Here is a 22986-nt window from a genome sequence, read left to right on the forward strand (position 1 = left end):
TGAGCTTCCCCTCTGGTTGGATGCACTGCCTAGGAGCACATGTGGTACAATGCCAGGGGAAGCTCTGTGTTTATTCTGTGCATGCCCGGAAGGATGCAGTGGAGGCTCTGCCTGCGGCAGTTTCTTTCTGGCTCGAAGTTTCTGCCAGGCTGTAGGGCCTGCTCCAGGCTTGGGCAGCAGTCTGACAGGCTCTGCCTGTAGCCAGGCAACCGCAGTGCTGGCAGGGAGCCCAGGGCCAGGGTGGGCGTGGAGGCGGTACCTTCAGCCCCTGCTCCCAAAACAGCTGTCACTGACAGGATGCCTCCACCCTCCAGGGGAGGTGCCCCCAGAGGGCTGAAACCACTGACCGGGTGCCAGCGTCTGAGGCGACCTCCCAGGTGCGTGGGGTCCTCACTATCGCTGCCTCTTCGTGGCCAGCCCGCGGCAGTTCTGAAATGTAAGCTGCGTTCTGACCAAACCACCCCTCCAGGTACCCAATGACTGAGGCAGGAAGCTCTGTAGAAATTCATTTTATTCGTAGACTATTTTCAAAAGAAGCAGTGATGTGCTGTTTTTCTAAAAATATGCCTTTATAGATTTATATATATGTATATTATAAAATCCATACATGTATTTACACGATTGCTACATAGAAAATTACAGCACTGTGGTATGTACATATCTATAGATACATTCTTTCCGCTCATCCCTGCTGTGCTTTTCCCGGGGGAGGGAGGAGATGATCCTTTGTAAAGCAGCTTGCGGGCTGGCTCGGCCCGGGGCGCCTCTGAGTTAGAGCCTCAGCAGGGACGGTGGAGTGGCTGCCGAGGAAGGAGCAGAAGCAGCAGGGTGCAGGATTCATCCTTCCGCAGGCCTGTGGCCAGTATCTGGAGACATCCACCCCGTGGTACCAACGCTGCCCTTGAGGTGAAGGTGGCTGACCGCAGACCCCTCTGGGGCCCTTCTGTGGCCTGGACTTGCTTGGCTGAGCCAAGAACTTGTCTATCTGAGGGGAGCAAGGGGGCTGTGGGAGGAGGATGAGACCCTTCCCGGCCCCGGCCCCATGAAGGGGAAAGGGCTGGACAGCTGAAGACTGCAGAGGGCCTGTAGAAGACTGGCTGGCCTGCCCCGCTGAGGGGGAAGGCCTGCACTGGAGGTGGCCCTGGAGAGAGAGCGGGGGCAGCCAGAGGGCAGGGCCCTTCTTCCTCCTGGGCTCAGGGGACGGCCTGAGCCAAACTCCGGGAAAGCCCAGAGTGGCTGAGCATGAGACTAGCCCCAGCCATCAGGCCCCGCAGGCTGGGTCTCCTGCCGGAAGAGGTGCTCTCGGCAGAGGTGCATGCACGTGGGTGAGGGGCCACCTCCTCCCTGTACTCCCTGGGCCAGTGGCTGGGGGAGGGGTGGAGGCTCAGGCCTGGGCCTGGTGCCCTGCAGGACTAGGCCCCCGAGGCTCCTCTTCAGGCATGCAGAGAAGGGCCTCCATTTCTTCTGTTCCCCATATTCCAAAACAGGAGGGCAGCGGTGCCTGGGGTTGGGCACGGGAGCCACTGAGGGGTGGTGAGGTGGGCTGCGATCTGTTGGGTCTGAGCCGCAAAGCCCGACCAAGGGGCCACTCTGGAGGCAGCCTGAGCCCTGCTCAACAGCAGATCCTGGAAAAGCCCAGGCTGGGCTTGGCCGGGTGGTGGGGGCAGGGCTCCTGCCTGTCCCTCTGTTGAGGGCAGCCTTCAGAGGCCAAGTGGGCCCTCCTAGACCCCTTGGCCCCAGTGTGGGTGGGCGGTGCAGCCACTGAGCCCGGCCTGGGAGGGCCCTTGCCCACACCCCCTTTTCAGTCACTTCCAGTCCACCCATCCTCGCTGGCCTGACTCCTCCCAACTCAAATTTTCCTGAAGAATGAGAAGAGCCGTTTGCCTTCAGCGGTGCTGGGCTCGTCCCCGCGCCCCGCGCCGTGGGCCCTGGAGAGGGCAGCAGCAGGCCGGCTCCGTTCCTTCAGGTGTGTGTCCATCAGCTGCCGGTCAATGACCCTGTGCATGTCATCCTGCAGAGGGCAGAGCGGAGGGGGCTGAGCAGGGCCCTCACCTGGCGCTGGGGGCGGGGCGGGGTGGTGGTGGCAAATGTTGGTAAGAGGTGAGATGAGGACGAGGAATGAGATGAGTGAGCGGCTGCAGCCAAGGCTGCCGTGACCAAGAAAGCGGCAAGTGTAGACACGATGTGGGGACACACGCAAGCCACGCGACACCTCCATTCTCCTCAGGGCTTGAGCTGGCTTCTCACTAGTGTTAGCCCCTCAGCTGACCCTGCAGATGGTCTGTCCTTATAGGCCAAGAGAACGGCGGCAGCTGATACTTCCCTGTCTCTCCACCCGGGCCACCGGCCCCACACCAGTGCTCAGCCTCGCCTGTGACCGGCCCTCTCTGCCTCGCCTCCTGTGTCCCTTGGGGCTGGGTGGGTGCCTCTCGCATGGTACGCACCCTCCCCAGGCCCTAGGGCGACCTCAGCTTGCCAGCTCTCCAGCCCAATGGCCTGGCCTCAGGGGGCTTCTCCTGACCCTTTTTTCCCTTAGAATTCTTACCAGCCTAAGCTGCTGATGCCCAGGCACCACCGGCAGCCCCGCGTGGCAGGGACACAGGCTCCCTGGGTGCTACCCTTGCCCACCACCAGCCACGCGCTCAGCACCCCACTGGCAAGGCTCCTATCTGTGGCCGAGACCACGGGCATCACCATCTTCAGGGCTTGTCTTGCTCCAACTTAGACCCATTTCCTTGGCTTCCTCACTGGGGTAGCACCTTTCTCCCTCCAATTTGTTGAGCTGCCTAGAAAATGGCCCCCTCCCCCTGACTCCACCTTACAGAACAGCAGCTTCTACTCCACAGAGGGGCTTCTGGACAGAGCAGCTCTACTCTCCTTCCATACTAGTTGCTAGATTCTGATTCTGTGGAAGATTCTATTCGACTATTCGACAAAGGCGTTCTGCCACTCACAAAGTACGAAAACTACTGGTTAGAAATATCAGCAGCCCTGTCCAGTTAACATCAGTAGGAAACATAATGGGCATCTGTCTGATTCCTTCACCCTTGAACCTGGTGGGCTCTGGGATGTCCTGGGGAAGAGACACTGAGCCTGGGGCTAAACCCTGGAGTGGGCGAGTCAGCTGCTCATGTCCGAGCACAGGACAGTGGGGCACCCCCTGAGGGGGGGCGGATGAGCTCTGTGGCTCTGAGCCCCCAGGTGACAGGGCAGGAAGTGGGGGTGGCCGGGCCCCTCTCCCTGGCCAGCTTGCCCTCACCTCCCACACTCGCACCCAAGCTCTCACTAGTAGGTGTCACTGGAGTGTCTTTGCAGGTTTCAGTGTGAAACAAGGGGACTTTCCTGACCACATTACCAGATGGTGGCGCGTGTGGACCTCTTGCTCGCCGCCTTGCTCACGTCCCGCTCTCCTGCCTTCCTCTCCTCCCATCCCTGTCTGTCTTCATACTCCACTTCCTTCCTGCACCTCTCCTCCTCCTCCGCACAGAAACAGGAGACAGGGTGCCCACTTCCACGGCCCCAGTGTCGAACCCTCAGCACAGTGCCCTGCACTTGGGACATGCTCAATAGAACCTAGGTTGTTAAATGCAACGAGAGAAACATTAAAGGGTCCTTCAGAAAGAAACCCGTTCAAAGCTAATGTTTTTCCTAGCACATTGCAAACTGCATTTTTCATACTTTAAAACTTGTTAAGGTAATCCCAATAAAATACACCACTTTAGAACTTCATACACACACACGCATGAGCTGCTCACAATTCCATGCCTGCTGTTACTTCTGTGGGCAAAACAACTCATTTATGAGGAGATGGCACCAAGAAACCAGGGGTCAGCCAGTCAGTACTGGGCCACGTGCTGCCAGGCTCACTGGACACGATGGTGAGGGGAGGATGGAGGCTGGGGCTCGATGGCATGGCACACTGCACAGAGATGATGCTGGGCTCCGGCACACACAACACGGTGGGCCACGAGGGAGGCGGCAGGGGCAGGACTGCGATGGCAGCTGGGGAGAGGGTGGGCGGGATGAGGGCTCAGTCTCACCTCAAAGGCAGGAGGGGTGTACAACTAAAGCTGTTGATACGGGAACTGAGAAAGGCCACTAGATCAGAAACCAAAGGAGCCAGATAGTAAAAAGCCCTGAGGAAGCAAACTGTAGCCGGGAGAGAAGAGAGAAGAACAGGGGCAGTAAGCCAGGGAATGGCCAGCTGACCAAGGGGCAGGAGGCTGAGGAGCCAGGGACCAGCTCTGTGGGGAGGGTGCTGGTGCTCCTGTGGCCAGCCCAGCAGGGCCCTTGGAAAAATAGTCACTGTGAACCTGCCCTCCACGGTGGGGCTCGCCTGGTAGAGCCGCAGGTGGCTCTTCATCTGTCTGCTTAGGATTTCTTTTGGGGAGAACCATGAATGGTTACACTCATATCCTGAAATGGTACCACCCTAACCTCACTAACAAAAAGCAAGTACAGCCCTGGCCCAGTGGGAAGCCATACTGGGCCTGGGATGGGGCAGGCTGACTGGACTCAGAAAACAGTGGTCCTAGAGATGGACACACTGACTCATTTTCCCCAGGCCTGTGCCAAGACAGTGCTCTTTGGAAAAAGGAAGCTGGCCTTTGAGAAAGGGAAGGGCAACAGCTGCCAGCAACCCAAGGGTTGCTGTACTACATCCAGCTGTGAATTTTCCTTCAGTCATACAGGGGTTCCTGGGCCCTCCATGTTAACAGCTGTTTCTTTCTAACTAATTTAAACAAAGCCGAGACGACTAGCTGAAGGAGGCCCCTGTTCAAGCCTGGAGGTCACCACAGCCCCAGAAAGCACAGCCTGGGGTTCATCGCTCTCAAGAGCATCCTCAGGCATATTCCCCAGGGACTACGGGAGCACAAGCTCTGAATTTCACCAGGTGAAAACCGGGGTTACTGCTCACCCACGCACATGGGATCCTCCAGTAACAAACTCTCTTTCTTACAGTCTGCCTTCATTCAGAGACCCCTTCTGGAGCCTCGTCTTCTCTCACCCTGTGTCTCAGGGCTCTTGTTTACCTGCCAAGCCTCAAGCTGCTGTGAGAGGTTCAGCTTCTGCTGAATGGCATCCAGCAGCTGGCTGTTGAGAGACATCATGTCCATCTTGCACTTGGCGAGTTCCAGTTCCACAGCGTTCTTCCTGAAAACAGACAAGCCGGGGGAGCGTCGTCACCTTGTGCCAGAGGCATCTTGTTTTGTACCCGGGGCACCTGGAGTCCACAGAATGAGGAAACAGGCTCTGACCCCAAACTCACAACAAACAGTAACTGTAACAGAAACTGTGATGTTACTTGTAGAGGGCTGGAAACTTGGCAACGTGCTTTCACATACATTTTCTCCACCATTATTGGTCATCCCCAACTCACAGATGAAGAACTGGTTAAAAGAGGATGATACTTAAATCAGGACTGGAACCCAGAGGGGATCAAAGGCCTCAAATAACTCTAAGGAGCTGCTAATCCTTCCCCCAAAAGGCCAGTCCCCATGGAAGGTGGGGTCCCTGTCCTTCTGGTTCTTTTCTTTTCACTAGCAATCCCCCCTTAAAGGATCTGTCCTAAAGATACACATGTGTACAAAAGTAGCCACACAGTGATCATCACAGCTTGGCTAATCACAGTAGCCAACAACTAGGGGACTGGTGGTAAATTATATGATGGAATACAGTCAGCAACAACCATGACGTTGAATATCTACTGACAGTGGGGAAATACTCATGATGTATCGCCCAGGGGAGAAAAGCATCAGACCTCAGACAGGCTCTGACCCCAGAGTCACAACGGATAGTAACTCTAACAGTAACTATGCTGTTACTTCTAGAGGGCTGGAAAGTTTGCAGCTTTGCAAACGCTGGCCTTATGAAAAAAACCATCAGACCTTGTCTCACATCTAATATGATACTAGCTTTGCAGAAAAACTGCCTGTATTTGCAAGTCATACACAAAAACTTCTACTTGGTTGTTTCTGGATGCTGATCATTGATGGGTAACCACTCCTACACACTTTCGCATTTTGTATTTTTCACATTTTGATGTGTTTCACATGTTACTTTGTTTGCATTTCCCCCAAATTCCTAAATCACAGTTGTTCAATGCAAAAGAAGATTAACTTTTTTGGGGGCGGGGGAATGGGAGTACAAAGCGCGAGAGACTAACTGGGCAGCCTCTACGAGGAAGAACTGGTTGTCCAGCTGCCAAAATGAACATCACTTAGGCTTTGTCTTCATCAACTGCTACCTTTCGCATCTGAAACGGCAAAACTAACAAAAGTGTCCTCGTCGCACAAGGCCAGTGGCCAGTGCGCACGGCCCAAGGACCGCTGGAGGACCCGGCTGCACAGGCCGCCCCGCTCGGGCCTCTGGAACGCCGACCGCACCAGTGAAGCGCAGCCGTAAGCGGCGCAGTTGGGGGTCAAGCGCTAGGGCCACCGACTGGCACTTCCTCTCTGGCCTCAAGTCCACCGAACAACTAGTCACCTCCTCCGGCACACCGCCTGGGCCCAGAACGCCCCGCCCCCCACAGAAGCCGCTCTACACAGCTCGCCACGCGCGGTCCGCTCGCCCGCCCTGCAGCTGCGGGGACAGGCGCCGAGCCTGCCCAACGAGCGCCGGCGTCTCACACGCCGCAAGGCCGCCCCCCGTCACGCCCGCTGCCATTGGCTGGCGGCGAACAGCGGAAATCCTCGCGCGGAGCCAGTTGCCATGGACGCCCAGCCAGCCACCCCGCGTCAGAGCGTCCGAGCAAACCCCTGGCGCCCCGCGCGCCACAGCTTCACGAGCTTCCGGGCATCTCCCGGCAGGTGGCGCCACGAGCAGCCTGAGGACCCCGGAATGTGCTGACTAATGCCACCGGGCGGAGGGGCGGAGGTCCAGCAGCAGCGGCGACGGCCGCTCGGCTTGGAGGGGGTCCCCTTCCTTCCGGGAGCCCCTGAAGCAGGGCCCACCTTGCCGACCTCCTATCCCGGCCTCGGACTGCACCCTCGGGAACGGCTGCTCACTAGGGACTCCTGGTGCTTGTCATTCATGAGAAACCCCAGCCCAGGGAAGCAAAGCTGCAGAAGCCGCTGATACAAGGAATATTTCAAAGGGCTAGAATTTTAAAGGAAACCACTAGTAGCTGACTGCTTTTTGTTTTTGTAAGGCAGACTGTAGCCCCAGATTTTTGTTTTTAGTGAGGGCCTTTCACTTGCAAGGACATAAAATTGTTACTTAACTTTTCTGAAACTCGTCTATTGTATAGGATAAGGAACACTTTAAGGTTCTGGCAGCCCAGTGAAGGCAGGAAAGTTATTTTTCTTGGGGGTTCCCACCCCTGAGTACACATTAGAATCACGGGGTGGGGGCGGGGTGACATTTTTAAGAAGTAGCCCCAAACCCTGAGATTCAGACTGAATTGTTCTGGAGAAAGCCCTGGCATCTGGGGAGTTCCCCAGATGATTCTTTTTTTTTTTTTTTAAAGATTTTATTTATTCATTTTTTTTCCCCCCAAAGCCGCAGTAGACAGTTGTATGTCATAGGTTCACATCCTTCTAGTTGCTGTACGTGGGACTCGGCCTCGCGTTGGACGGAGAAGTGGTGCCTCGGGGCGTGCCCGGGATCCAAACCCGGGCCGCCAGCATCAGAGCGCGCGCACTTAACCGCTAAGCCACAGAGCCGGCCCCCCAGATGATTCTAAAGTGCAGCCAGGAAGGAGAATCAGAGATGATGTATATGAAAGCATCTCGTAAAACTCTTAAGGTCCTATACAAATGTGGTGTGGCTCCCCCACATTTAAATGATTCCTTAGGTCTGTTGTCTCAATTCTTGTACACCAAGAAGTTCATTTCTAAGGGATAGAAAAAGAACTATCCTCCTGGAGTGATCTGACACCCTCCCTAAGGGCCAGCACTTTCTATAAGGTCCAGGAAGGACAGGGGCCTCACTGCAGAGTTCTCCCCACCCAGGGAGGATAATTTGCAAATCAGCTTGGTCAGACTCCAGGAGGTTAACTGGGCTTCCTTTGACAGTAGGTAACGGTATGCATTTCCAAGTTTCATGGAGATTTGGTGGCCTCCTGTCACCTGGGTGTCAGAGCCGGGTTCCACTTATTTTAAGGGAGGAGGACTAGACAACGTGTTTCTTCTTCTCTCCTGCCCCCTGGCACTTTCTCTGGTTGTACTCTCACCTCCCATGCTGACGACAAAATATGGTCAGAGCCTGACGTTCAGGTCTCTTCTGGTTGTATAGCTGAGAGAAGGTGACCAACCAGTGTCTACTTCTAACTGCATTCTGCTTTTTATTCCCAATGGGCTTCCACAATTAGCATCTGCATTTTACTCCCTAATTGTATGACACAATTTCACCTTTTGTTCTTCATAAAAATATGCTCCCACTCCAAGATATCACACTGCTATTCAAGTATTCACTAATTAAATCCACTAGGAATCCAGTGGCAAAGATACATAGGTTTGTGAGCCTCACTGAGTGTAATTCCTAAATGAACTGGAAATTGACAGACAACCTGATATGAGGTTCTTGATCACACAGAAAAAGGGACCCAAAGGTAAAACTAAGAAATGGAGAGGACGAAAATGATAAAGCAGAAGGGGGGATAAATGTGTGTGGAAGTGAGAAGGGGGAAGGTATGGGGAATTTTAAAGTCAGAAATTAAAATGTGTCATATTTAAAAAGGCATATAGTGGGGCCGGCCCGGTGGCGCAAGCGGTTAAGTGCGTGCACTCCGCTGCAGTGGCCCAGGGTTCGCCGGTTCGGATCCCAGGCACGCATCAACGCACCGCTTGGCAAGCCATCCTGTGGCGGCATCCCATATAAAGTGGAGGAAGATGGGCACGGATGTTAGCCCAGGGCCAGTCTTCCTCGGGAAAAAAAAGTAGGAGGTTAGCAGAGGGCTATCTCCTCACAAAAATAAATAAAAATAAAAAAGCATATAGTATCTATTTACAAATTATTTCAAATGGGCTCCTTTTAGCTTCTCGAAAAGCAGCCACAGGGTAAGGGGAAAGGATGTGGCGACAGGAGTCAGAAACCTGAGGTGCGGGCCAGAGATCACCACGGGGGAAGTATCTCAGCTTTCTCATCTGTAAAATTGGGATTAAAAATTTTTACTTTTTGCTGTGGCTGGGAGGATTAAAGGATGATAGTGCTTTGTAAACAGTAAAGAGATACACAAGTGTTGTTATTAATGTGTTGTAAATCGCCCCAAAAGCAGACACGTTTTTAGTACCTTTTATCTCCTCACACTCAGTTGAACAGGGTAAATTGAGTGTATGATAAATAATTTACAGGGGGGTGGGGAATATATAAACATGTTGTACTTCCAAATTTTTTGAATGTAAGAGAATGCATTTATGCATTTCTTCTCTGCTAAAGAAAACCCAAAACATTATTTAAAAATGACCCAGTTTACTGGAAATACAGGGGACAGAGAAAAAATGTTAAATGACACTCTGGGGATGCAATCAAACTCAGAATGTAGAAAAACTATGAGACAAACGATCCAGTTTCTTCCATAAATAAACACAATATGACAAAAAAAGATGGAGGGGGAAGTGTTACAGACTTTTGGGATATATCACCTAAATGGAATATGCAGACTTCGGAGTCTGATTCTCATCAATTATAAAAAGACATTTATGGGACAACTGGGGAAATTTGAACACTGGATACTAGATGATATTAAGAAATTATTTAAGTTTTTCAAGTGTGATAGCTGTACTGTGGTTGTGTGTTTCACAAGAGTCTTTTTCTGGTTGAGATCTATGTTGAAGTGTTTATGGATGAGATGACATGATGCCTTGTGATGTACTTCACACAGTCCAGTGGGGAGGTGGAGGAAGGGGTGGGGACAGAGATGAAACAACACTGGCCATATGTTGATTAATGTTGAAGGTGGGAGACAGGTAGGTAGGGATTCATCCTATGTTTTCTACTTTTGTGTATGCTTGAAAATGTCCATAATAAAAAGTAACAAAACAACCTAAAAAAAACACAGTTGAGGTAGATATATATAATGAAATTGAAAAGCTTTGTAAGATATAAGCAGAAGAAAAAACAAGACACGTACAGCATCATCCCACTGATGTTTGAAAAAAACCCACAACAACTATATCACATATGCATCTGCATAGGAAAAAGATTTGCAAAAAATACACACCCAACTTCCAACAATAGTGTCTCTCTGGGGAGAAGAATGGGACTGGGGGGTGAAGGTGGGCAGCAGGGAAACTCACTTTCACTTTTGTATTCTTCTGTATAATTTAACTAAAATTGAGCATATATTCATGTTACTTGTTTTTTTTTATTATTTATTTATTTATTTGGGAGGAAGATCAGCCCTGAGCTAACATCTGTGCCAATCCTCCTCTTTTTGCCGAGGAAGACTGACTCTGGGCTAACATCCGTGCCCATCTTCCTCCACTTTATATGGGACGCCGCCACAGCATGGCCTGACAAGCGGTGCATCGGTGCACACCCGGGATCCGAAACCGGTCCGCCAGCAGCGGAGCACGCGCACTTAACCGCTATGCCATGGGGCCAGCCCCTCATGTTACCTGTAACGAAAGTAAAATTAAACAAGCTATGCCCACTCACTTTGCAATGGCCTCGTCCCGGTCCCTGATGGCCTTCTGAAGCTGTTCCTTTGGTTCCTTGTCCTCAGATGTCACTCTGAGTTGATCTCTCTCCTCCTTCAGTGCAGTCATCTCCACACTCAGCAGTGTCACCTAAGAGGAGACCAAAGGGATGAATGTGATGATATACCATTGCTGCTGGCCTAGTGTGTTTCCCTCCAACAGGGAGAAAGGAATAAGAAGACCCAGGCAGGGGCAGGCTGTGCAGTGCAGGTTGGTAGCTTCCCGCTGCCCCCTGCTCTGAGGGAGGCCCATCTCTCCTGGAGAACGGCTGCCACATACTAGGCTGGAGCTCAGTGGCCAGGGGGCTTGGGTGGAATTCAGCCCTGGACTGCAGCTATGGGGCCAGATCCCCTTTGTACGCACCACACCACACCACTTCCTCCATTTCAAGGCACTCCCAGGGAAATAATGAAGACCACCATTAATCAGGGCTCTGAAACACATTTTTGGGGATAGGGACTCAAGTTTTGTTTCCAGCCATCTTCCACTCAACATGGAACACTGCTATCCACAGGTCCCAAAGCCTGGGACCTGGCTCCCATTTCTGTGACAGCACTTGATGCAGCCTGGCCCTTCCATCTTCTTCATTCAGCTCCCCAGGTCAAACCTACATGGAATTTAGACACCTAAATGATGTTACCACCTTTCACTTCGAACCTGTTACCTTTTCTGTGGTCCATCCCTCAGTGAATGGCACCACAGCCCATATTCACTCGGAGTCATCCTTCGGTGGTGAGGTGCCCCTCCTAGTGGTTCCTTTGGTGACCACAGCTTACCTCACCCACTGTATAGTAACCCCCTGTACACCTTGAGCTCTGAGATGGCAGGAAGCATGTCCTAGCCATCTGTGCATCTTAGAGCCTGACTGCGTAAGATGCTTAATCCCAAAACACTTGTGCAGTGGACAGTTGTCATTTTTGGCTAGTCATCATCTAAAGCCCCTTCCTATTTTGGGGGCATTCCAGGTTGCATGAGTCTTGGTGGGAGACAGGGCATGCCCTCCCACTAAAGAAGCCAAAAGGGGAGAGACATATCCTTTCGTAGGCACCTGGGCATGGGCATGTGACTCAGACTTGCTAGTCACACCTCCTACCTGGGACTGCAGCTCTTGAGGGTACAGCAAAGCCACGGGCCAGTGGGAAATTATTATACCAACAGCAGATTGTTTCTGCTGCCTCACTTCCCATGGCTCCCCCATGTTTTGGAGCTCAGCTGTCTGGCCTTCCTGTTGATTCTGTAAGCTATGAGATTTAATACCAATACATTCTCTTTCTGCTTAAGTTAAGCAGAGCGAGTTTCTGTTGTTTGCAACCAGAGACTCTTCCTGGTAGAGCTTTCAATAAATATTTGTTGAATGAATGGAAGGGTGGGAGGACTGAGCTCTCACAGTCGATAGGATCAAACTGGAGTCAGGATACCTGATCCTGCCCTCTTGTTAAATATTACATACTTTGACATATTTCCAAGGGAGGATCCATCCATACAGGTCTGTCCCTCCCATAAGGGGACAGACGTCACCTTTCAGCATACTCCTCTGCTCTTCAAGTCCCAAGTCTAATCATCTTCAGACAAAATGAAACTGAGCAAAGGCCCCAGGACTAAGGCTGAAGATCAAGTTTCCCAAGAGACACTTTGGACTCCCCAGACTGAGAGAGCAGAGTTGCCAGCTCCTGGGGTAGCAGGCACTAGGGAGGAAATCAGAGGACACTCAACAATGAAGCAGGATATGGGACAATTTGTAGTTACCACGGGCAATGGATTTTGCACTCTTAAGTGCCTGGAAGGGAACGTCAGGACCTGGTGCTCTGTGCTTTCATGGTGGGAACAGCTCCAGTGAGCAGGGTGAAAGGCCTTAGGTAAGAACAGGCTGGGGCACCTGCAGAGGCCACAGCACGCAGAGGCAGCCAGCCCCGAGGCAGACGAGGCAGCAGGTAAGACGCCCAGCCTTGCCCTATTTCTTAGCAGGTTCTGCAGCCTGGTAGGCCAGAACTCAAGACCCAAAAAGCACCTGGCAGAGACAGCCAGACCTCCTCAGACCAAATGAGCACTGACATGGCCTCGGGCCAGCCGTGGGCCAGCCAGGTGTTCTGCCAGCTGAGTCAGCGACAGATCAAACTACATGCTAGGCAGGAAATGCCAACATTTAACATGTTCCAGATAAAACTCCACAAGAACCTTTTGCTTTGGCCTGGAAAACCTGGTTAATGTAGAGACCACCAATGATCTGCCTTAGAAGTGACAAGGAACTTACCCTCTCTGAGCTGCACATACTTTTCATAAAAAGCAGAAATAAAAATAACTATTCCCCACCATCAAGTTGTTGTGAGGATCAAAGGGGATAAATACCATCAAGGGCCCAGGTCAGAGCCCAGCACAGGGGTGGAAGCTCCACTCCCTTCCCCCCTCTCCAGCCATGCGGGAGCTACGTGCTGATGGCTGCCATTGATCGAGCTTGTTTACACACTGACTTAGGTTACAGCCACCCCTACATCCACCTTTCCCAAATAAGGTGGGTGCCCTCGCAACTGAATAGCATCAAAGAAAACATCCTAAAGTCACATATCCTGGGCTTTATCTGCCCTTTCACTCGACAGTTATTTGAGTGCCTACTCTAGGTAAGGCACTGTGCTAGGCTCTTTAGGAGAAGAAAAAAGACACGTCAGACCTCGAGCTTGTCATCGTGGGGGTCTAAGGCTTGACTGGGAAGATAAGTTGTAAACACAGGCAACCACGACAAAGCAGGGCTGGGGGGCTCCATGAGGAAGAGAATCAAGAGAGTTTCAAGGAGGAAATGAAACCTGACCAGGAACTTGAAGGATGACTAGGGCTGAGATATGTGCAGGTGGCAGGGGAGAGTCTTCTAGGCAGAGAGAAAGAGTCAGAGAAAAGACTCAGGTGTGGGAAAGCATGGGGAGTGTGTGCCATGCCCTTTTACAGCCTTTATACAATTCTGCTAAAGCAAAGGAGGTGAGACAGAAACAACAGGGAAGAAGCTTGGATGGCTGGAATGTAGCCAGACCGTGGCGGCCATGAGGCCTAGAGGCTTCCCACTACTTGGTGATGGGAAATCAATCCAGAACTTGTCTTAACAGGGGTCCCTTTTAAAGTCATGCTTCAGGAAGATCAATCCAAATCACGTGGAGGGTTAGTGGGCTGTGGGAAGGCAGATAAACTGGGAAGTGACAACCAAAGCCAGGGTGTGAAAGGATGAAGGTCTGAAACAGGGCAGTGGCTGGAAGGATGGAGGAAAGAGAACATACTGAGATTTTCTAAACGAAAGGTCACCAAGATTTCATTAGTGAGGGTCTTCACTGCTCCCAGTACATGTTCTCCTGTGTTTTCACGCCCCTTCTGGAATAACTGGTCTGCGCTTCAGAAGTCAAGCATAAAGGAGCCAAACGACTGTGCCTCCCACGACCTGGTTTACTGGGCAATGGCTGAGGGGCCCCATGGATAAGGAGGTTTTATATTGCTCTGAAGGTCCTCCCTACCTCCCAGCAGCTCTCCAGACCCCACAGCCAGCCCCCACCAGGCAGGGGCCTGGAGAGCTTTGGGGAAGGGAGGAGAGGGGTGGGGGGGTAGGGAGGGAGCTCTCCACAGCACACTTGAGGATGTGGGGCAAGTCTTTAGATCTGCCTACAACCTGGCTATGGATTTTTGCCTCAAACAGATAATTATCAGTGAAATTAAACCTGGGCTCTCTTTTAGAAGAAATTAGTGGTTACCAGAGGGGAAAAGGGTCGGGGGGGAGGGCAGGCAAAAGGAGTAGAGGGGCACATATATACGGTGACAATTAAAAATTAGACTATTGGTGGTAGGCATGATGCAGTCTATACAGAAACTGATAAATAGTAACATACACCTGAAATTACACAATGTTATAAAACATTATGACCTCAATAAAATAATTGGGGGGAGGGGACCAAAACCCGGGCTCTCTTTTATTTAAAAATTTGGGTAGGCTTCTGAGGGGGTAGTGTGCTGCTGGTCACTTCACTTTCCAGGCCCCACACCTTTGACCTGTGGCCTAGTTTCCAGGAGAGAAGAGAGCACTCTTAGGTAGGAAAGCAGTGGGCTTAGGGGCTGGGTCATCCACGGGATGAGGTGTGACCCTAGTCTAGCAGCTGTTTGCTGGAACCTCGGTTCCAAGGGTACAAAGCTGGTCTGATTCCCCTCAGGATACTGTGAGAGGCCCTGGGCGCAGGGGCACCGTCATCGTCATCCTGTGCCTCCCAGGGTCTAGCAGCACAGACCCCGGCACGTGCTGGGTACTCAGTAGGCTCTGAACTAACTGCATGAGGAAAGTCGTGCCCATGCAACGGCTGCCATTTCCGGTATCATTTTGGAACTCAATCTGCATCTCACCCACGGCCTTGGGAGGTCAGTGTTACGCCCACGGCATGGTTTTGGGCGGATGTAGTTTAGCTGAGAAGTTCGCTGCTTTGACTGAGCTTCTGGGAAGACATGACCCATGGGAGAGGCCTAGTTCTATATCCTGTGTGGGACTGAGCATAATCATCTGCTTGATGCACTATCTGAAAGGGAATCCACAGGAACTGGCCTAAACCAGTTATTAGCTGAACTTTTAAGGAAAATTCCCTGGTGGAGATGATTTCCTAAATAGTTCCACACCAGACTCTCAGCAACCTATACCTTGCTTATGTTTCTGAATGAAATAATGCCCTCTGGTGTTTCTAGTTTTATGATTCTGAGAAGCAACAAAACAAAAAACCAGCCAATATCAAAGAGCTGATAAGCAGAAGCAGCCCACAGAAATTTAAACAGGCTGTAAAATAAATAAAACTGTTATTAATCCAAAGAGCTTTTAGATCCACTTTCTCCTGCATTTTATTCTTCCAGGTTGGAAGATCTGTCCCTAAGTCTGAACCACCTGAGGGTCAGAGGTTTTAGGCACGAGAATGTCTTTGGCTGCCCAATCCCACTCCCCAAGGCTTTTCTTCAACAGCATCTTTCTGTCCTCCTTATCTGGTCACTCACAGAAAGAAGAGCGCAGTAACGGCTGGGGGTGGGTCTCCCAATATCTTCTAAAAGGATAATATTAGGAACCCTAATGGGTACAACCCCAAAAGGACAGGAGTTTATTTCTATAAGGTCCTGTAAATTGAAGAAATACTGACTGAAGCAAAAGCCAGGCTTCAATTCCATCTCTCAGCAATGTCGTTTAGCAAGAAGGGATGACTAGCTTTGGACAAAGAAAGAAGGGGGCAGGCTGGGTGGGGCAGGGTTTAAAATGCTACCTGTTTGGTGTCCCCCACAAGTGGGAGAGAACCTCTACACACGACCCTAGTCAAAAGGAAGAGCCTTTATTCAACTCCTAGGATAAATTTTAGAAGCTCCTTTCTGGGTGGGGCTGCTCATAAGCCCTTTAAAACTTTTCAGATCAGAATATATAAATGTCCTTTCTCCAGTGTTCTCAAGAGAGATGAAATCATGATCAAATAGGAAAGGAACAGCGAGAGTAGCAGTAAGTGCGTCTAAAGCTGAAAAACAGGCTGGCAGAGGTGATGGCACTTACAGAGAGAGAACAGGCCTGCAAAGATCAATTGTCCCCTGGTTTGCAAACTTCCCCACACAGAAGCTCCTGGAAAAACATCCATAAGCATCCTGGGAGCTGTGGCACTTTAAACTGTCAGAATCCACCAGATTATTACGCTGGAGGAAATGCAGGGTCAGCTATTCTTATCCCTGACAATCTACTTTGGGCTAAACCAGAGAATTGGCTTCTTCTCCTGAAGACACCCAGCTCACCTCAACTTCAGGTCACCCTCCCCTGAATCTGCTAGAGGAGAGCCGCTTCTCAAACAGACGCGGAAGAGAGAAACTCACAAAGGTCCCAAGAGAGCCCGGGGACACGTGCACATTCCCTGCACTGGAGTGAGGATGGGGGTGCTCACCTGTGTGTGGAGTCGCTGCAGTTCTTCTAGGCTTTGCCTCAGTTTACCCCTCTCTCCCTCCATGAGTTCCCTTAGGGCTCTTGAATCCTCACTGGTTTGCCTTATCTGTTCTTCTAAGGAGTCATCGTCAATTCTCCGGGAGCTCTGACAGCAAGAGAGAGCCGGCCAACCAGAGAGATGGTGACAGTGGAGAGGAGCAGAGAGATGGTTAGTGGGCAAGATGGAGAGGAGAGAGGGGAGAGTTGGGGAGGGTAGAGGGAGCGATGGGGAGGGGAAGCGGAGAGATGGTTCAATTCAAGGGACAGCAAAACAGCAGAGGAGACGAGGCAGAGAGCGAGAGAAAGGAAGAGGAGAGACAAAGGAGGGAAGAAAGAAAGGGTTAGAGGAGAGAGATTCTCTTGCTCAATTTCAATCTGCAAACAATAGCTAGACATTTATTTTATTTTTGTTTCAGGCTTCAGGGAAGGGAAATTGTGTGCAGTAAACAGCACACCTCACTCTGATAGCTCCCTTTTCCCACAGTGACCTGGCCTCCATGCTACAATACATTCCACAAACCAACACAGCACGTTCAGATAAGACAACCACCCCTTCACCTTACTTCACCTAATACAGGCAGAAAGACACAACTACTCTGCAGGGGATGAAAGCTGAAGAGAAACAACAGCCTGAGAGCCAGGAGGGTGAAAGGAGAGTAAGTCTGGCAGAAATCCGTCGTGAAGCTGCAAGAAATGAAAAGTCTGCCCAGGAAACCCGTGGGAACGTTCCCCTCCTCCATGAGAGGAGCCACATCTGGAATTCTACATGGCCCTTGCTGTTGAGCTTCCCAACTTTCTGCACTCACTTATATTCTTGTAGCAGAAGCTTCAGATCTTTTCAGTTTGCTTATTCATCACTAACCCCACCACTAGGATCAATGGGCTACAGAAAAGTAACTCGCAGCTTTTACCTGGCTTCAAATTTAACTATTCAAAGCTTCCAAGGAAAGCCCTTGAACTCAATGCCACCATGGCCTGTACATAAGTAAATGGACAAAGGACTCCATTTGTATCTGGTGTCTGCAGGAAGATGACCGCGGAGCCTTCTGTCCTCTGGCACTCAGCCCCTCTGCCTGATCACCACTATTCTCAAACAATGAGGGCTCAGAAGAAATTCTTGCAGCTTTTATAAGGCTCCAGTTCCAGGGTTAACCTCACCCTCTGCACTTGGTTTCAACCTCCTACTAGCCAGGTCGTGTGGGGTAAGGAGCTTCTCAGCCTGGCCTCTTACCGTGGGCTCCACGCCGTCCACAACGCTCTGTATCAGTCTCTTGAGCTCGCTGAGGGCAGTGCGCAAGCTGCCGGCTGGCACATCCTTAGCAGAGGAGGTTTCTGAAGACTCGTCCATTGAGGAGTCCGTGGAGACAGCCGAGTCAGCACTGTCATTTCCTCGAAGGTGTGAGCAGAGATAGCGAACCTGGCAGTATGCTTCCCAGAGCTGTAGTCTCAGCTGCCCCACAAAGAATTATTCTTGGTTATGGACTCTAGAAAACCTGGTCATCTTTTCCTAGCGTATGAACCCAAGCTATTGATACCCAAGATACTAGTTCTAGGAGAAAGCTGTTTGTTTTATTTAAATCACCTGTCCCAAGAAATACCAATACTTATTCTGGGCCCAGTATGTCTATACAGAACTCCCAATTCTTATTTTCCTTGCCCTCTAGTCTCTCCCATTTGCCATATAAAGCATTTCTTTATATAGTCAATTACTTTGGTGAGTCAGTGCATGATTAGGGGAATGAGTGGTTATGAGTATTATGAAAAGAAACCAATTGGATGGATCATGAATGTTCTAGAACCCTGTCAATACAAGAGGTATGAGGCTGATGATTAGTCAACAAGCATTTCCTAAGACGCACCGGGGTGACAGTGACGCAGGGACATGCTTGGTCAGGGCCTGCTTCATGACAGCTCTAGCCAGCAGGCCCAGGGGCTTGCACAGGCGCAGGGCCACAGCCCCTCGCCAGGCGGAAGCGGAAGCAGCAGGCACTGGGCAACAGGAGGACAGAGGGGAAAGCCACGTGCCGTGGCGACGGGGGTATCAGCACCTGCTCCCTCTCCTGCTCCAGCTCCTCGGCCTCCATGCTCTGCTCTATCTCGGACAGCAGGGACGTGCTGGTGGCGGCAGAGCTCTGCAGACTCCTCTCCTCAGTGAGCTCCTCCACCTTCACCTGCAGCTGTCGGTAGGAGAGCCGCACCTCCTGGAGCTCCAGCTGGCTTTGATGCAGCTTTCAGAGAGACAGCAAATGGTAGCGAGGCTTGCCAAAACCCAAAACCAGAAAAACTGAACCCGATCATGCTTCTCGGTCCAATCACCAACTTACAGAAAAATACAGAGGAGAGAGGAACATGCTAGACTACACTAGGGGGATGCAGTCAGCAAAATCTAGGTTTGGAAAATTCTATAGGACAACCGCTCAGTTTCTTTAACAGATAAATTTTAAGGAAAAAAAAAAAAAGATAACAGGGGAACCTACAGGTTAAAAGAGACTTGAGACATATCAACCAACTGCAATGTGTAGGCCTAAAATTTGTATCTTGATTCAAATGAAAAATGTGAAAAACAATTATGACATTTATAAGACAATTGAAAATTTGAATACTGACTAGATATTTGATGATGCAAAGGAAATATTGCTCATTTTTTTTAGATGTAATAGTCCTGTGATTACATGTTTTTAAGTTTTTATCATTTAGAGGTATTCTTTATTTATAGATGAAATTATAAAAAATCTAGAATTTACTTCAAAATAATACTAGAGAAGCAAGTGGATGTAATGAAGATGGGGCAGGTCTTGCCAGGGCAGGATGGTTTGTAGAGCCAGGAAATGGGATACATGGGGCATTATTATTACCATTCCATTTTTTAGTTTGTCTGAAATTCTCCATAACAAAAAATTAAACACACACGTGCACGCGCGCACACACACACGCACAGTAAGATACCATTAGACTCTCACCAGAATGGCTAAAATAAATAAGTAAATAATAACAAAATAAAAATATCAAGCGCTGATGAAGACATGGAACAACCGAAACTCTCACCGCGGGTGGCAGTGGAAGATGTACAACCACTCTGGAAAGCTGCTGGGCAGTTTCTAGTGAGTGAAACATAGCCCTATCCTATGATGCAGCAGTTCCGCTCTCAGGTGCAGACCCAACACAAATGACCACATATGTTCACGAAAGAAAAACAGGATGTTCACAGCAGCATTATTCATAAAAGCCACAAGTGGGCAAGAATCCAAATGCCAATAAAACAGAATGGACATATTCACACGTTGGAATACTATACAATAGTGAAAAAAGAACACTGTTACTACATGCCACAACATGGACGAATTTCACAGACATAATGTTGAGCAAAAGCCAGACATAAAACAATATATAATGTATGATTCCATTTATAAAAAGTTCTAAAACTTCATTGATAGATGAGATGAAAGGCAGAATAGAGGTTTGCTTTTAAGGAAGCGGCAGCGTATTGACTGGGAGGGGGCAGGAGGGAAGCTTGTGGGGTGCTGATAATGGGCTACATCTTGGTCTGGGTGGTGGTTACACAAGTGTACATATTTGTAAAAATTCACTGGGCTGTCCACTTAAGATTTGTATGCTTTACTATACGTATGTTGTATTCTAATGAAAAAATTAAGGGGAAAAGGATTGTTTAGAAAGGAGTGGGGGGTGAGATTTGGAGTAACGTCTGGGTAGTAACAGCAAGAGTCCCCAAACCCACGGGAAAAGCAGTCTCTCTCTACTTTCTGTGTCATACCTCCTGGTTTACAGATAAGGCCATAGGCCTCGGAGGGGCCTTACTCAGCCTCTGAGGCTCAGAGGAGAGTGATGCCAGTGGCAGAGAGGGGACAGCAATGCAAGTATCACGACTTACAGGCCAGGGCTCCTTCCCTCTCCCCCGCTGCCGCTACCTCATCCCTCTCTGCATTCGCTGTGGCCCTTCCTTCCCTGTGGAGTCCAAACAGGGCACTGTGACCTGCTGAGGTCACTACTGCTGAATGTAAGGGACAACCGTACCACGGCTGCTAACGCCATGCTCTCACTAGCGCACTTATCACTACACCTGCTTTCAACACAACAGACCTCAACTGCAGAATCTGAATCCGTCTGCTAACCAGATGCACGTGTCTACGTACTACCGCCGCACAAGAGCAATGCTTCCCACTCTTGTATTTGTGGACTGCCCCCTCCCACCTTTTAAAAGATTTTTTTAGGAGTGGGATGGGGGAAGAACTTCCTGGGATTTAAATTTAACTAATTTAGCCTTTTATAAAATAGCATTTCTGGGGTCATCCCTGTTCATTAAAAATAAAGCGGACATGGTACTGCCTTTTCCAGACTGTTGGCCAGGTGGGCTTGTGGCTCCTGCAGAGACGCAGAGAGCAAGGGGTGGCAGGCAGCAACTCAGAGCTCTGAGTACTTATAAATGGAGAAAGCTGTCTTGCAGAGCCTTCAGCCAATCCTTTAGGTGCCCTGGGAGTCTCACCTCTGCTGGTCAGCATCAGTTGGCTAATGGCACTGGTGGTCTGGATGCACCTTATCTAGGAAGAGTTTGGAGGCTGGGTACTCAGAGAATGAAAAAGGAATTGGCGAGCCTGCTCTGTATAGTTTCCATGGATCAGCCAACTGCTGGTCCCGTGGGAACTCCTCCAGCCCCAGTTTTGAGGAAACTCAGGAAGAAAAAATTAGGGTTAAAAAAAAAAAAAAAAAGACATTCCTAGGAAGCATTTGGCACAATTACAAACAGCATACTAAACTGGCAAAATGCTTTACAATTATTTTCTAGACAACTCCACATACATCTCAGCAGGAGAAGTTCAGCACAGACAAGTACAAGTTCTTATGCACCAAACAAAATTAGTTCCATTACTCATGCACACTCAAAGGTGCTTAATTACTTATAACAGCAAAAGAACAAAAGACCAGGACAAGTCTGCCCTCTCTAATCAATAACTGATCCACAGACATATGCAGAAAAATTGAACCAAACCAGGGAAGGGTCTATTAAAATATAAGAACCCTCTAAAATAAGAAATATCATCCTTTATATAACAAAGATGACACTAAACATATTTATATGTATGAACAAAGAAAACACCAAATGCCTTGTGTTTGCACAGTATACTAAGGTCAAGCTCACATGTCTCGACAGTTGCCAGAAATGGGGGCACTCTCCCCATTTTACAGTGAGGGAATTGAGATGGTGTGATGTTAAGTGATTTGCCTAACGGTACAGTCTCAGGTGTCAGAGCAAGGTCTAGACTTCAGGTCACCTACTTCCTAGGTTGCCCACAGTGAGTGGGCCTGTGCCCTCTGCTGATGAAATTGGGATGAGGCCCTGCACACATGTGTAAGATGCCCAGCTGGGTATGAAATAGGGCAGTTAAGTGGCCGTTAGAGGGACAAAATCCTTTAATCGGTATTAAGAGTTTAGCAAAACGCCTGATTTTTTAATTTATTGGGTGCTAGATAAATAATAATTTTTATCCCTATTCTCAGCCTAAAAAAACACCAGAGTTGGATTTGATCAATGATTTAAAAATCTGTGTTTGACAGCAGAACCCAAATTACACAGTGAACCAGATCAAAGGAGGGCTACCCTGGTCGTGGCAGGCCTGTTGCCCTGCCTGCTCAGCCTTCCTCTCATCCTCATCTGAGGAAAAGGATTAAAATCATGGGATTACACACATTCCAAGGTCACTAGCTCTATATTTTACAAGCCTGATTTAGGACCATTCAGCTACCACCTGAGTAAGCTGGAATTTTTACCTCTGTACCAATACAGGCCATTTTAGGAACAGACAGGGCTTTCTGGAGGACACTGGTAATTGGCAGCAGGTTAAGGAGAGTTTCATATGAATTGAAGAAAAAGAATTACAAATAGTTGGCAAAGATGAGAATTCAGCCCACAAATGCAGATTTTCCAAATCAAAGTGGGAATTACCTAACTTGATGCAGGCCCTGGGGTGAGTGATACTCTCTCATTCTCAAAGAAGTCCAACAGAAAGACAGTGGATGTGCAGATGGCGAAGATGTGAACGTGGCGTGACTTGGGAACGCAGAGCCTACAGCGCCAGCCAGGTACTGGATGGTCCACGCTGGTCCTGGCTGTTCCCCATCCCCACGTCCCCAATTCTTGATTTGAAATAAGGACTTCTCATTTGTGAATTCATGTTAGACTGAAAGTCTCTTTTAGGCAGGGGCCATTTTCCCATTTTTCTGTACTTCTTTTCCTTCTCCTCTCCATACTCTACCCTCAGCAAGGGTCATAAATGCTGGTGAAACACTGACTTGCAGAGGCAGTGATAGGCTAGAAGTTATCACTGAGCACCAGGTAAAGTAGGCGGGAAGGTTCTACCGTAGATTTTATCAAGGACT

General features: G+C 49.7%; 1 protein-coding gene across 5 annotated transcripts in view; it reads right to left on the reverse strand.

Moving 5' to 3' along the window:
- Nucleotides 1-496: 496 nt before the first annotated feature.
- The window catches only part of BICDL1 (BICD family like cargo adaptor 1), a 95637-nt gene continuing 73147 nt past the window's right edge, over nucleotides 497-22986 (reverse strand). The window contains exons 5-10 of one of the 5 annotated variants that reach the window (XM_087424118.1): nucleotides 18642-18821; nucleotides 17825-18043; nucleotides 16556-16699; nucleotides 10600-10730; nucleotides 5034-5154; nucleotides 497-2011 (exon numbers count right to left, since the gene is read on the reverse strand). In XM_087424118.1, coding sequence (XP_087280244.1) covers nucleotides 1850-2011; nucleotides 5034-5154; nucleotides 10600-10730; nucleotides 16556-16699; nucleotides 17825-18043; nucleotides 18642-18821 — 957 coding nt within the window. In that variant the 3' untranslated portion in view covers nucleotides 497-1849. The other 4 variants (XM_087424117.1, XM_087424121.1, XM_087424120.1 and 1 more) reach the window with 4 other exon arrangements.

This window comes from Ceratotherium simum, chromosome 35, assembly GCF_057802395.1.
Source record: "Ceratotherium simum simum isolate JZ-2026a chromosome 35, ASM5780239v1, whole genome shotgun sequence".
Classification (NCBI taxonomy): Eukaryota; Metazoa; Chordata; class Mammalia; order Perissodactyla; family Rhinocerotidae; genus Ceratotherium; species Ceratotherium simum.